The sequence below is a fragment of the Corythoichthys intestinalis genome, chromosome 6 (assembly GCF_030265065.1).
Source record: "Corythoichthys intestinalis isolate RoL2023-P3 chromosome 6, ASM3026506v1, whole genome shotgun sequence".
In the NCBI taxonomy this organism is placed as follows: Eukaryota; Metazoa; Chordata; class Actinopteri; order Syngnathiformes; family Syngnathidae; genus Corythoichthys; species Corythoichthys intestinalis.
Window position 1 is genome coordinate 36,388,437 of NC_080400.1, and position 14,089 is coordinate 36,402,525.

Consider the following 14,089-nt stretch of genomic DNA (forward strand, 5'->3'; position numbering starts at 1 on the left):
CAGATTAAAACTCATTTCTTGTCATCTGCGCTTTGCCAAATTGTTGTATATACTCGAATCATCTCAAAATCTGATTTTAATTTTAATAATAATACTATTCGAGATTTTTTAAATTGTGTCACAGGCACTTTAATTATAAACTTTACACTGAAGACTTGTGGCCGGGTTGCCGAATAAAAAAATTTAAGAAGAAACAGGCGGCAATTTCATTTGAGCCCAACGTCAAAAACAACAGGTTGTCACGGCAGTATATGCCTAATAGCTGCGTTAAAAAAATGTGAGATGACGACAGTAAGAATAGCATGGCATTTGAAATCAATGAACAATTAACATACAATACTTGAAAGAAAAAAAAATAATGGGTACAATTATGACACTTCAGAATTGCGTGTCTGAAATGAAGACATAAATGCAAGAATGACACTTCTCCCAAGTCCAATAATCCTCTAGAACCACACATGATGTCATTGTCTATTAGCAATAGAAGTTCAAAGGTCCGAGACTCTATGCCATGTACTGTATGTGTGCGTGTGTAAGAGAGACAGTGAGAGCGAGAGAGCGCTAACCGAGCAGGGTAGAGGCTTACCTCATGATATTTTGTGGTTCACTTCATTACAAAAACATTGCCTCCAGACAGTGTGCAAATGTACCGAACATGTTGTTGGCTGCGAGTGTGCTTGTGTATGTGTGTGTTTTCATGGAGCACTTTGTTTACAAAGAGGCAGAAAAAGAAGAGGAAGTAAGGACTTTTTGTTTAAAACAAAATGAAGGAAAACACATGGATATGGACATGGATGAAAGGAATAATAAAATAACACCTTCAAGAGTGCCATATTCCAGATGGGAAGCCTGAAAATGGAAAGAGAAATGCTGGAGGATAGTCAAGGGAGGAGCTCAGGAGTAAGTGACGGAGGAGGAATACTGGAACACAAAAGGGGGATGATGGAGGAAGCGAGGGTGAGAGAGGATAAGAGGAAGCGGAGGAGAGATGGGGCAAAAGGATGGAGAGAGATTGAAAGACACAAACAAAACAGAGTGAGGACGAGAATAAAAAACAGAGGGAGGGAGGGTGGAAAAAAACGTCCCAGATTCCCAGACCGTTTAATAGGGAGCAAAACTAAAGTGTGCCTCTAATGCAGACTGGCTATGCAGGGGGCAAAGTGACAGTGTGTGTGTTGGGGTGTGTGTGTTGGGCGTGAAAGAGTGTAGAGAGATAGAGAGTGTATGTACAGTATGTGTTGCTCTCTTCATCTGCATGTGCATACAGAACATATGTGACAGCGCTCTTGCAGGAGCACATGTGTGCTTTATGATGGACCTTTCCCACAAAACCCGGAAATTTTTGCATTTCTCCCTTTGATTTAGTATTACTTTTTTTCAAACAAGAGGATATCTCTATGAGGGAATTTATCCAGAGACAAATCACTCACTTTGAGCTTTAATCACATGCCCACCGCAGTGTGGGTGGCAGGCCTACCTGGATTATTCCGAGCGGGCACGTTAGTGGATGCGCTCAGAGAAAACTTGGCTGAAAGACTGGATCAACTGAAAAGATGTATTTGTACAAAGCAACATGCCCGGATATCCCCAACCCCAAGCAGAAGGCGTCCAGAAGGCAGAGCGCAGTCCAGGCTCAGGGCCTCGGTCAAGGGAGGCTGGCAGGTCAGACATGCGCGGGCCCCCGAACCTGTGTGCCTCTGATGCTGTGGAGCGCCAAAAGACCTCACAATGCGAGAGAGCTCAAACAGTTGGAGGAGTTTCTCAACTTCCACACATTGTCGTTGCACGACTCCATCAAGAGTCAGACAGGCATGGTGTACAGGTAACAATGTGTCAATGTGTGTTTCCTTGTGTGCGTGTTTCTGCAGCACTATTGTGATGTGCAGTTCTAACTTCAGAAACTCATTTTAAATTACGTTGCAACAGATGGTTGTTGTCTCTTGCATTGTCACTTCCTATTTTTTCATGTTGATTTTTCACTTTGTTGGTTGATCCGTAATTATTGATTATAAATGAGATTATTTTGTATTGACAAGGGAATCTGCAATGTAAAAAATAGTTTGAGAAGAGAACAATAGTAGTGGGCACAGTGGCCGGTTGAGTGATTGGTTCATTCTCTGTGATTCACTGGTGACCAGTCTGTGGTGAACCTGCTTGAGGTGACCCAAGATCCTAATGAGGACAGGCACTATAGAGAATAAATGGATGATGGACTATAACAGAAATCTGCTAAATTGATCTACTGTCCCATGTGCCTATTTTTAAATGGTAGCTTGATTATGCAATAACGCCAGCACCACAGGAAGACCTATTGATTGTCATGTAAAACCCAGATTGATCGTTCGTTTGGCCATCTGTGGTGCACATGTATTTATATTATGGAAAATGTTATATGTGTTAGACTTTTAATATGAAAGGATGTTTGAGCTTTCTTCAAATTTGAGTCTATGTCACACTTATATATATATATATAAAATAATAATAATAATAATGAAGCTGTCGGATCCTTCAGTCACCCCTGTCTTTTTGGTCCATACATGAAATATCTCACCTAGTAGTAGAAATGACTGAGTGCTTCTCATTTATTTCTCTCACATCTACTTTGGGCTACCAAGTTATACTCATGTACAGCAATGGGAGGTGCCAACTTTGACATTTCTGGTACAGACTTCTGGTTTAGACAGAACAACATGAAGTGCGGTTGAAGTAAGCAGTGTGTAGACAAAGTTAAAACTGCAAAATCAACCCACTGAATCTCCAAAAATGGATTCAGCACGACATAGATGAAGCTCCAGGACCTATGGTGCTGTGCATTTGTTCTTATCACTTTGTTGATCGTTCTTGGACAAAATTCTAACAATCTGTGCAGGCTGTGTTAACATGAGGTGTAGATTGATATGCCGGCCGATTAAGTGACCAAAATGAGGCAAAATTACAAGTATTATTACAGTTGCCGAACGTAGAAGGGCCGACACGGATTTTGATATTAAAGGAAATACTAAAAAAGGCATTTTTCATCTGGTTATAGTTATGGTATTGAAAGCTCAGCACACATGTACATATAAACACAAATAGTATGTCATTCTTTCTTATTGCAGATATTATTTGCAGTAAAACTTTTGGACATGATTACATTTCTTGTTTTATTTAAAACCATTGGTGCATGTGAAAAATAGGTCAATAAATAACAATTTATAAGATTACAAAAATATCAATGAAGGTGGAACATAAGTCGAGCCTTCCATCATCAAAGTAAAATGCACATAGTCTTGATAGATGTTCATCAACGTATAGTAATTGTTGTTGTGAGCCACATCAAGTTGTCTTCCCTTGTCTAACAGCGTTTTCCACTAGTAAACAAATGAACAAAAACTTGTAACTCTTGCATTTATGCATTTAGAGTAAGAAGCCAATGTATGACTTGTTGTAGATGATTTTTTGTTTTCCATTTCTCTATCGTTTTATAACTTGATTTAGTAAAGCTAATGACATCTCAGCTGTGACGCAAAACACAAAACTGTAGTCAAATTGAATAAAATTGTGTCACCCTACACGTACTGATTAGCAATTACAGGCTAGCAGCAAATGTAGCATTTGTTGCAGCCACAGCAGTACAGTGGTTGCATAGGCAGGGTTTTACTGTTGGCTGTTGTTGGCAGGGGGGGAAATTAACATACAAGAATATTTATAATGATAAATTGAAAATGAGCGTGTTTTGTTTCCCATCATTCTTGAGTAAAATTCTAAATCAGGCTGTTTATGACAGCTATACTTTTTGCCAAGATCGTCATCCATTGACTATTGTAGGCCCGCCGGTGTCGTGCCAATGTGGTTACCCCCATCAAAAATTGTATCCCCTTGGCGGAGCCACTGCGCTGCACTGATTTGGTGATGTAGTTATATACGTGGTTTTAAAACATGGGCCATCCATTAAAAAAAAAAAAAAAAAAAAAAAAAAAAAAAAAAAACAACTTTTTTTTTCTGTCGTAAAACGTAACATACTTACTGAATGTAAAAAAAAAAAAAAAAAAAAGGCAATGTTTTACTGTTTTACTGGTAGGATGACCTACAACTGCTATTACTGTAATTCAAATCCTGTATGAAGTTTCTCCAGTTTAATAAACGTTGATGTCCAAAATTTATAACTGAGGTTCTTTTCTGGCTTCAATTAATTTACTAAGTCGACAGAACTCTTAACTAATGTGTGTGTTTTAGACGGGGGTAACCACATTGGCAAGACACAGATGGTGGCTCTGTTGTACAATTAGCGTCTTTAGTGGGGCAAATTGAAACTCCGCTCACCATTTTGGTGGCGCTCTCTGGTGTTTCATGGTCCACATTTTTAATCCTTGGTTCTTGCTCGGTAGTTGTTGTCCCTTTTTAAAATTTAGGTTTGAAAAAATTACGTATAACCATCTTGCCTCTTCGGTCCTCGGGGTTTTTTTTTTTTTGCTAAGCAAAGCAAATGACCGTCTAAGGTGCTATTCATGTGATCTGTTCGAAAAATAATTCTGACCAATTATAAAATATCTTTTCTTGTTCTTTTCATTCATTTTTGTTGTTTGTTTTATTGTTTTACAACTTTTATAGACAATATTTTACCGGAAAACGAATTTTAAAATCATATATAGTAAAGTCAGTTACATGCAATGACACTTTTCGGCCATCAGGGGGGCTGCTCCCCCTGACCCCTTTAAACTCTGCATATGAGTAGTTGTAGTAAAAAATATTAAACATACAAACATCGTAATAACTATCAAAGACAACAAGTCGTTTCATGCGTAAGATTTTAGCTTTAGTATTTTTGGAGCACTGGACAAATGAAAATTCAGGGACAGGACGAAAACACCTTCCATAACACAGCGGCAACATGGCTACATAAACACCCGGTCTTTGTGGTGTCACGGGCTTGGTTCCACATCTGCCTTCATGAACATGTCATCCCATGTCGTGATGATGGCAGATGGATGCGGTATTTCCAAATTGTCTGTTTTGAGGGATTTTGATAAGTGATGCCACTCCAGCTGCACTGTTCTTTTGGTTAGAGACTGTGGAAAACGGAAGTCGCGAGCAGAAATGCGGAAGCAAAGCTCGGAAACTTGTCAATGAAAAATTATGTACCGTATTGGCCCGAATATAAGACGGTGTTTTTTGCATTGAAATAAGACTGAAAAAGTGGGGGTCGTCTTATATTCACGGTCTAGACGTCATACCCATTCACGACGCTAGATGGCGCCAGATATTATTGAAGCGATGTTCTGTCATGACAGATCTGAGCTACTCTCAAGTTTAACCAGTTTGCATTATTTTATTGCAATGCTTTTCCTTATTCAGATTTGTTTCAAGACTACAGTCTACAGTCAGCTCCAGTGGAAGAACTTATAAATAGTTTCAGGTCCAGTGTGATGACTGTAATTGACACTATTGCCACTTTAACAGAAATTGTGTCAAAATTAAAGCCCACAACATGCTGCCTTGACATCCTTCCTTCAAACTTTTTCAAAACTGTTTTTCATTGCATAGCCCCAGACATACTTCAGATTATAAATACTTCTCTCCAAACAGGAGAGTTTCCACAGACTTTAAAAACTGCAGTAATAAAACCTCTCCTAAAAAAACCTAATCTGGATGCCTCAACCATTAGCAATTACAGGCCAATATCAAATCTGACATTCCAGGGGAAAATTATCGAAAGGATTGTGTTCGAACAGATCCAGACTTTTATGATGCAAAACAATGTTTTTAACTCATTTCAGTCTGGATTTCGGCCACAACACAGCACCGAGACCATGCTTATCAAAGTCCTAAATTATATTCGTCGGAATACCGATGCAGGCAAATCATCTGTTCTGTTACTATTGGATCTCAGCGCCGCATTCGACACGGTTGATCACAACATACTACTCAGCAGATTGGAACAGTGGGTAGGGCTTACTGACACTATTCTTCAGTGGTTCACATCTTATTTACATGATAGGGATTTCTTTGTGTCAATCGGAAACTATCAGTCAGAACGAACTAAATTCACGTGTGGAGTCCCTCAAGGATGAATTCTTGGACCACTCTTATTTAACATCTATATGCTTCCTTTAGCTCAGATAATGGAACAGTATGACATCTCCTATCACGCCTATGCAGATGACACACAACTGTACATTTCTGTGTCCCCACATAATTATAGTCCCTTAGTCTCCCTGAGTAAATGCATTCATCAAATCAATGAATGGAGGTGCCAGAATTTTCTCCAGTTAAATGTGGAGAAGACAGAGGTGATCATTTTTGGGCCAAAAAAGGAAAGGTCAAAGATAAGCAGGCAACTTAGCACAATGTCACTTACAGCTACAAATCAAGTCAGAAACCTTGGCATAATTATTGATTCAGACCTCAAATTTGATAGCCATCTAAAGTCCGTCACTAAATCCGCTTATTACCACCTAAAAAATATAACCAGAATTAAGGGGCTTCTGACTCAACAAGACATGGAAAAACTTATGCATGCATTCATTTTCAGCAGATTGGACTATTGCAACGGTATATTTACAGGTCTTGATAAAAAATCAGTCAGGAAGCTGCAGCTAGTACAGAATGCTGCAGCCAGAGTCCTCACAAATACAAGGAAGCTGGACCACATTACACCGGTTTTGAAATCGCTACACTGGCTTCCAGTGAGTCAAAGGATAGACTATAAAATACTACTGCTCGTCTACAAAACACTTAATGGCCTTGGACCAAAATACATGCTTGACTTGTTAGATTCCTATGAGACATCTAGACCCCTAAGGTCGTCTGGAACCGGTCTTCTGCATGTTCCAAGAACAAGAACAAAGCAGGGTGAGGCAGCATTTAGTTATTATGCTCCTCACCTCTGGAACAAGTTACCTGAACGTCTGAAGTATGCTCAAACTGTTAGCTCTTTTAAATCAGGGCTAAAAACGCTTTTGTTTAGCACTGCATATCCATAACTGGCTATATATTTCAATCTACCTGCTTTCTATTCCTCTTGTGCTTATCTCCATTGCTGATTTCAATTATTAGTAGTAGTTAGGGATGGGAATTGATAGGATTTTTACGATTCCGATTCCATTATCGATATTGCTTAACGATTCGATTCTTTATCGATTCTCTTATCGATTCTAATTTGGGGGAAAAGAACAAACGTTTTGATTGGCATCGAGTTTGTTTAATCAGAAGTCACAACCTTACAAACTCACAACGAGATCAAAAGAGGCCCAAAGCCTCAATGTTAACTGTGGCAATAAGTGGCAAATACACAAGACTGTGTAACATTTTACTGAAACATTTATCTAATAGAAATAAAAAATATTGGTATATATTGGCAGATAGGTTTTTGTTCTGCCTTTGGCAATATGTATTAAAGCAGGGGTCCCCAAACTTTTTCCTGTGAGGGCCACATAACTTTTCCCTTCTCTGATGAGGGGCCGGGGTCAGTTTGTTACAGAAAAAGTGTGACGATTGCAGAAGTGCATAAATGTAAAAAAATACTGTTTTTCAGAAAGCCACAATCAAATAACCCTTTCTGGATTCTTTATAATAATAATAATAATTAATAATAAAAACACTATTAATTAAATAGATAATAACCAAATAACCCTCTCTGAATTATTCAAGGAAAAGGCCAGAAAATAAATAACACGATTGAGAAAAAAAAAAATTCAAAATGGCCGGACCAAATGTGGACGCGGGGCGTATTTGGGCCGCAGTTTGAGGACTACTGTAGCGCGCAAACACCCAAAGAAGAAATGCCGCATCCAAGTGAGTGAGAGAGGGAAACACTTCTACGAGCCTACGTTCTTTGTTAATGTTAATATCTACAGAGGCAACGTCTGTATGTATCATCTTTTGTGTTGTTGTTGTTGTGTTTCCACTCGCGATCGGACACTTAAATCCAGTTGTGTAGTGGTTTGAACGATGTGCTAATGCTAGCGAACGAATGCTAACCATACTGTTATTAGCAGCTAATCATCGCTGATTTACGTTGATGCAAACCTGTTTGTTATTGGGGACGAAATTGATTTGTTTCATTTCTATTCTTAGTTTCACTCTTCAAGTGATGGTTGAATAAAGTCAGCAAATTATACCAACGTCTTCTGCATCGTCATTTTGGAGTTTAGCTAGCTGCATAGCTGGGACTTTTTTTTTTTTATAGCCAGGACTGAGCCTTAGCCTCTCTGTGAGGACAGCGCAATCGTATTCCCTCCCGATGCAGTTATCTCCACCTTGCAATGACTGCAAGTCGCTTTGTTGTAATTTTTCCTCGTGAAGTGAAGACACACTTTCGAGCGTTTGAACCTACGTGCTGTCATTGTTATGTTTATGGCTGCAATGCTCGTGCTTACCCGTCGTAACCTTTCATTTTCACACTCTTTCCTGGTGAAGTGTAGTCAAACTTTGGAGCGAGTGGTTCTTGGCGCCATGCTAGTTTGATGCGTCTGGACAACAACACACGTCACAACGCAATACGTGTCTTTAGGAATCGTTAAAGGGATCGTTAAGGCTTTTTCATTGTGATGTCGAGGCCTCGAAACACTCGGAACCGGTTCCGAATTGGAATCGGATTTCGATTCCCATCCCTATTATTATTAGTAGTTTTTGTTTTATTTCTGTTTTATTTTTATTTATTTATTTTTATTCTATTTGTGATTAAATGCGATCTTTTGTCTTGGTTTTTATGTTGTATTGATTTAAATGTGATTTTTATGATCTTCATGTGATGTAAAGCACTTTGAATTGCCTTGTGTTGAATTGTGCTATATAAATAAATTTGCCTTGCCTTGCCTTGCCTTACAGTTACAGTTAGACTTCCCTTTGATGGTTAATGCAGTTATTGCAATTTTGTTGTCTTATCACAATAGATTGGTTTATTTACATTTCAAAAACCAGAAGCCATTCATTTACAGATGTGATTGCACTTTAGTTTACATATTTAAATGTTCAGATATTAAGATTTGAATTAGGCAAAATAACATGCTTTTTCTCTCAAATATATTGTTATAATCATTTGTTTCAGATGTACTGTAATTATTTTCTGTATAAAAATTAATTTGGTGTACACAGTCTTTTTCAAACTTGAGTCTTGAAAAAGAGGGGGTCTTATAATCAGGGCCGTCTTATATTCGGGCCAATACGGTAAATAAAAGTTGAAGACAGTCTTGACTCAAGAACCCTGGGAAAGAATCCTGATGGGAGAGACAGGTGTTATTGAAACGACTCCGAATATATAGACAGAAGTTAGAAATTGATGCAAAAGAGATACCAAATAATATTTCTCTGGTGAAAATCCATCTTCCCAACTTATTGAGCCCGATGCTACCCACAAAACAATCTGAGCGAACGCTTAGCCTTTTCCATGAGCTTTAATTTTAGTCCTCTCAAATGTGGCTGGGAATATTATTCAGATATGTTTGACCAACTATCAATGAGGGCAAAAATAACATGACCTTAATGTAGTCCATTGTTGTGTTGGTGCACAAGAAATGAGAATATGAGACCGTAAAGCCTTCCATCGCAGAGGGGGCTGGGTGTGCTGCCAAGCTGTATCCCTTTTGGGTCGACCTGGCTTTAAGAGCTCATATGGCCATGTGCTGTTAGCACTTCGCCCTAGGATCTTGGCATATGTGGGATCAAGTGTATGTGTGGGGTATGTGTGTGGTATATGTATGTATTGAAAAGGTTGTCCTCATTGCTTTGGTAACAATCTATGTACAGCATATAGAAAAGCAGCTGGATGCCCCAAGGGCTTGTTTGTTTTCGTGTTAATTCACAGAACAATTCCAGAACCACAGATTTCAGTTGAGTTTATTGAGGTTCAATTGTTGTATGCGTCAGCGACAGTTCCAAAATGATCATTGTAGCTAAACAGGTACCACTGAGCCACTGTCATGTATCAGCCAAAAATGACTTGAATTAATTACATAGAGGCGTAAAGATAGTATATCCGCTTTTAACCTAAATGCTATTACTGTAGACGGTCAAATTAATGCCCAAAGCTTAACGTTAATCACACGTACCAAATTGGAGTGGACACCATTTCAATCAAGTTGCTGACTTGGCTTGATTACATGCCCATGATATTACTGGAAATGGTAGTCGTGTTAATAAGGGCAGTGCCATTTAGGGGATATTTGGACCCCCAGGATACACTAGGTCACATTATCAAGCATATGTCATGTGTACACAAATGTGTGTGTGTGTGCGTGTGTGTGTGTTGTGCAAGTGTGTGTAGGTGTCGGTGTGTGTGTGTGTGTGTGTGTGTGTGTGTGTGGTGACAGTCTGGATATTTGTCAGTCCATCAAATTGACTAAATGGTGCTGACAGACCAGAGTGCGAAGGTGACTAAAGTTGTTCAGTCTGTTACTTTGCTCTCTATTAACTGTCATCTTAACATTCATAACTCAATTTCTACATTCGACTTTAATAACTAACAGTTTTCTGGTTTTAGCATGATAGGACATTGTGAAAGAAAATCCTTGTAGAGTCCTCACTCCATCATATTTTTAGCATTATTGTAGTATATTTTGGTGGACTGGTTAATGCAGCCAGATAGCAGTTTGACCTTTCGTAACACCTCATTAATATTATGACCAAAATAATGTGTTCTGAAGTCCAAAATCTAAGCTACACCAAACCTGTTTAATTGCACACGATTGTCACACACAGCACTCCAGTCACACACACGTATGCTAGTTTCCAACCGTGATGTATCACCAAAATAAATGGGTCTAGTGTTAACTCTGTTGGAAACATCTCATATCTAATGTATCATAAATAAAATGTTAGTGTCTGGTGGTTGATCCAAGAAGATCCTGTAAAACGTTTGGCTCTCAAGCAGCATCGAGACAAATTACTTTTGACAGCAAGAAAGAGAGCACCTGACTGGGAAATCTGCTTTGAGTTTTGTGGTATGCTGTGCTTAATTACTTTCCCTAATCTCCTCTGTGGCGAGTCCAAAAGGGGCAAGTGCCAATACAACCCTTCGCTCAATTTTAGAATGGGGGAAGTCAAGGCTCCATACATTTGTTCAAACTCAATTTAGTAATGACTAATTTAAGAAGCTTTTGTTGCGTCATTGTTTCTAAGTAGTTTTATTTTTGCGTTAGAGCTCATGCATACATCCATTTTCACGTTGGTTCTTTCCAAAGAAAGGTAGGATCCAAAATCCCTTGATCTTTAACCCTTTCATGCACAATGTTTTTATTACGTTCATATAGGACAGGGTTCTCAAACTCATGGCCTAGGGTCAAATTGTGACCAATGGGACAATATTTTGCGGTCCCCATTTGACATCCAGTTTTAGTATTAGTGTTCCTCGTGTGAATTTTGTAATGGCAAATAAAAAAATTAAAGTAAAAATAATGATTTTACATAAAATGAATGAAATAAATGAGGGTTCTATTTGGGGGGAAAAAAGTATCAATAATTTTATTACCAATTTAAAAAAAAAAAAAAAAAAAAAAAAACTTGCCATGAATAATAAGAGATAATAGTAATAAATAAATAATAAATATTTCTAAATAAAATTAAATGAATGATAAAAAAATGAATTAAAAAAACTTCATGAATTAAAACAAATTGTAAAGAATTGGGGAAAAAAGAAGAATTAAGAGGATTTCAAATAATTGTCACCCGTGTGTATTTTGCTTTGGGAATTTTATTGATTTATTTATTCTTTTTTTTTTTTTTTTTTTTTTTTTTTACACATTTCTTGTTACCATACATAACTCAACCCTTTGGCTGCCATTAACAGCAATAAACGTCCAATAAATTTTAAACTGGGAGTTAAAATGTATTGGACGTCTATTGCGGTCAATAGGTGTTTTCAAATTCAATTTCTTTCTTGTACTACCTACCACAACAGACACCCTGTGAATCCGATACATATACCTGGTTTGGCATAGAATGAATTAAGCTAATGATAACATTTGAATATATGTCCACTGAAGTGACCACTGTCCCTGAAAGGGTTGTTATCACTTGTCCTCATTAGGGTAGTGGGTGAACGGGATCATATCTCAGCTACTTTTGGGTGGCCAATCAATAGCAGGGCTAATTACAACAACATCAACAACAATAACAAAAAAAAGGAATTCCCAAGTCATCAAAAGTAACCTCTTTTCTCACTGTTTTATGCTAAACAAAGATCAAACATAGTCTCTCTCTTGCTCCCTTGATCGTTACTGTGTATGTGGTATGTTGATAAAATAAAATGTACTGTAGCCTAAAAAGCTGATACAAGATTGTTGTTCAGGGCATCCATGTTTGGCGGGTGTGTGTCGCACTTGCTTGGTGAGTTCCTCACACGGCTGACAAACACGATTAATGAAAGCAAAGCTGTTTTCTACAGTGAGGAAAATAAGTATTTGAACACCTTGCGATTTTGCAAGTTTTCCCACTTAGAAATGATGGGCTGGTTTGAAATTTTCATGGTAGAAAAAAAAAATAGTCCAGAAATCACAGTGAATGATTTTTTTTAAACAATTTGTTTGTATTATACTGCTGCAAATAAGTATTTGAACAGCTGAAAAAAAATCAATGTTAATATTTCATTACAATTACAGAGGTTAAATGTTTCTTGTAACTTTTCACCAGATTTGCACAGACTGCAGCAGGGATTTTGCACCACTGCTCCACACAGATCTTCTCTAGATCAATCGGGTTTCTGGGCTGTCAATAAGAAACACAGCGTTTGAGCTTCCTCTAAAGATTTTCTATCGGGTTTAGGTCTGGAGACACTAGGCCCCTCCAGAACCTTGAAATGCGTTTTACGAAGCCACTCCTTGGTTATTCTGGCTGTCTGTTTAGGGTCATTGTTATGTTGGAAGACCCAGTCACTACCCATTCTCAATGCTCTAATGGAGGGAAGGAGGTTAGTCCCCAAAATCTCACTATTCATGGCCCTGGTCATCCTCTCCTTAATACAGGGCAGTCGTCTAGTCCCATGTGCAGAAAAACACCCCAAAGCATGATACTATCACCCCAATGCTCCACAGTAGGGATGGTGTTCTACTTATACTTATTTTCCTCACTGTATATTCAATTTGAGGGGGAAAGCAAATGTTGTCAGAAAGCTTACTTATTTATCCAATATTATAGAGACAAAGGCTAAGTTCATACCGCAGGTCTTAATGCACAAATCCAATTTGTGCATTGTCGTGTTTTTCCGACTCGAGTGAGGCATTAACTTGACGTTCTGAATGGGACAGATCGCATAAAAGTGGACCATTTCAAATCCGATCTGGGTCATGTTCGTTTGTGGTTTAAATCCAATGTGGGCCATATTATTCCAGAATGTTGCGGTGGTTTGAACTGTCAAGTCACCCAAATCGGAATTTATGCAGCATTTACGTCAGCAAAGAGCAAGAGCGGCAGGCAGGAAGGCAGTGATAGCTGTGCATTAGGGGTAGCGCCTAGCTTGAACTCGGCTTCTATGCAGGAGGCAGGCTTGATCATAATCGTAAAAAAATTAAAATGAAGTAAAGGTTAAGCCTGATTATGCTTGGTTTTCTATATATGCGCCAAATAAGCAATATTTCAGTATTGCTTACATGGCCGAGCCGGGGCAAACTGCCGAACACACATAAGGCTCGTGTGTGTGTCATGCACGCGGGTGCATGCGTTCTATCAATCCACATAAACTTTGACAATAAGACTAAACAGGGATTATTAATGTCTGTTATTTGTGGCCTTTTTTTTGGAAATCAAAACATAATCACCCTGGAATGACGGATGACAGCCAGCATGTGTAGTCATTTGTTTTGTTGGTTCTGTGCATGCGAGTCCGTTTGCTCAACGCGTGTTGGACTGCAAATTAGTGCGCATGCGTAATACTTGAACGGGCTCAATGGACAAAGGCAGTCTGAACGGGCCCGCCTAAAAAACATATGACAAAAAAATCAGAATTGTGCATTAAGACCTGCAGTATGAACCTATCCAAAGTGTCCCGTCCACAATGCCAGGTGTTTTTGAGCAACAGAAATCGTTTAAAAAAAAAAGGGGCATTCTGGACTTTTCCAAATCAAATGATCATAAAAAATCAAGAAACAGGTATCAAAGATGTTATTTTTTTCAATTG

The 14,089-nt window shown here is 38.5% G+C and overlaps 1 protein-coding gene across 1 annotated transcript in view; it reads left to right on the forward strand.

Annotated features, from left to right (window-relative positions):
- The first annotated feature begins 1,154 nt into the window (after window positions 1-1,154).
- kcnab1a (potassium voltage-gated channel subfamily A regulatory beta subunit 1a) overlaps window positions 1,155-14,089 on the forward strand; it is a 139,131-nt gene continuing 126,196 nt past the window's right edge. The window contains exon 1 of the mRNA XM_057838093.1: window positions 1,155-1,822. Within this exon, the coding sequence (XP_057694076.1) occupies window positions 1,554-1,822 (269 nt within the window). The 5' untranslated portion in view covers window positions 1,155-1,553. The remainder of the gene's footprint in view (window positions 1,823-14,089) is intronic.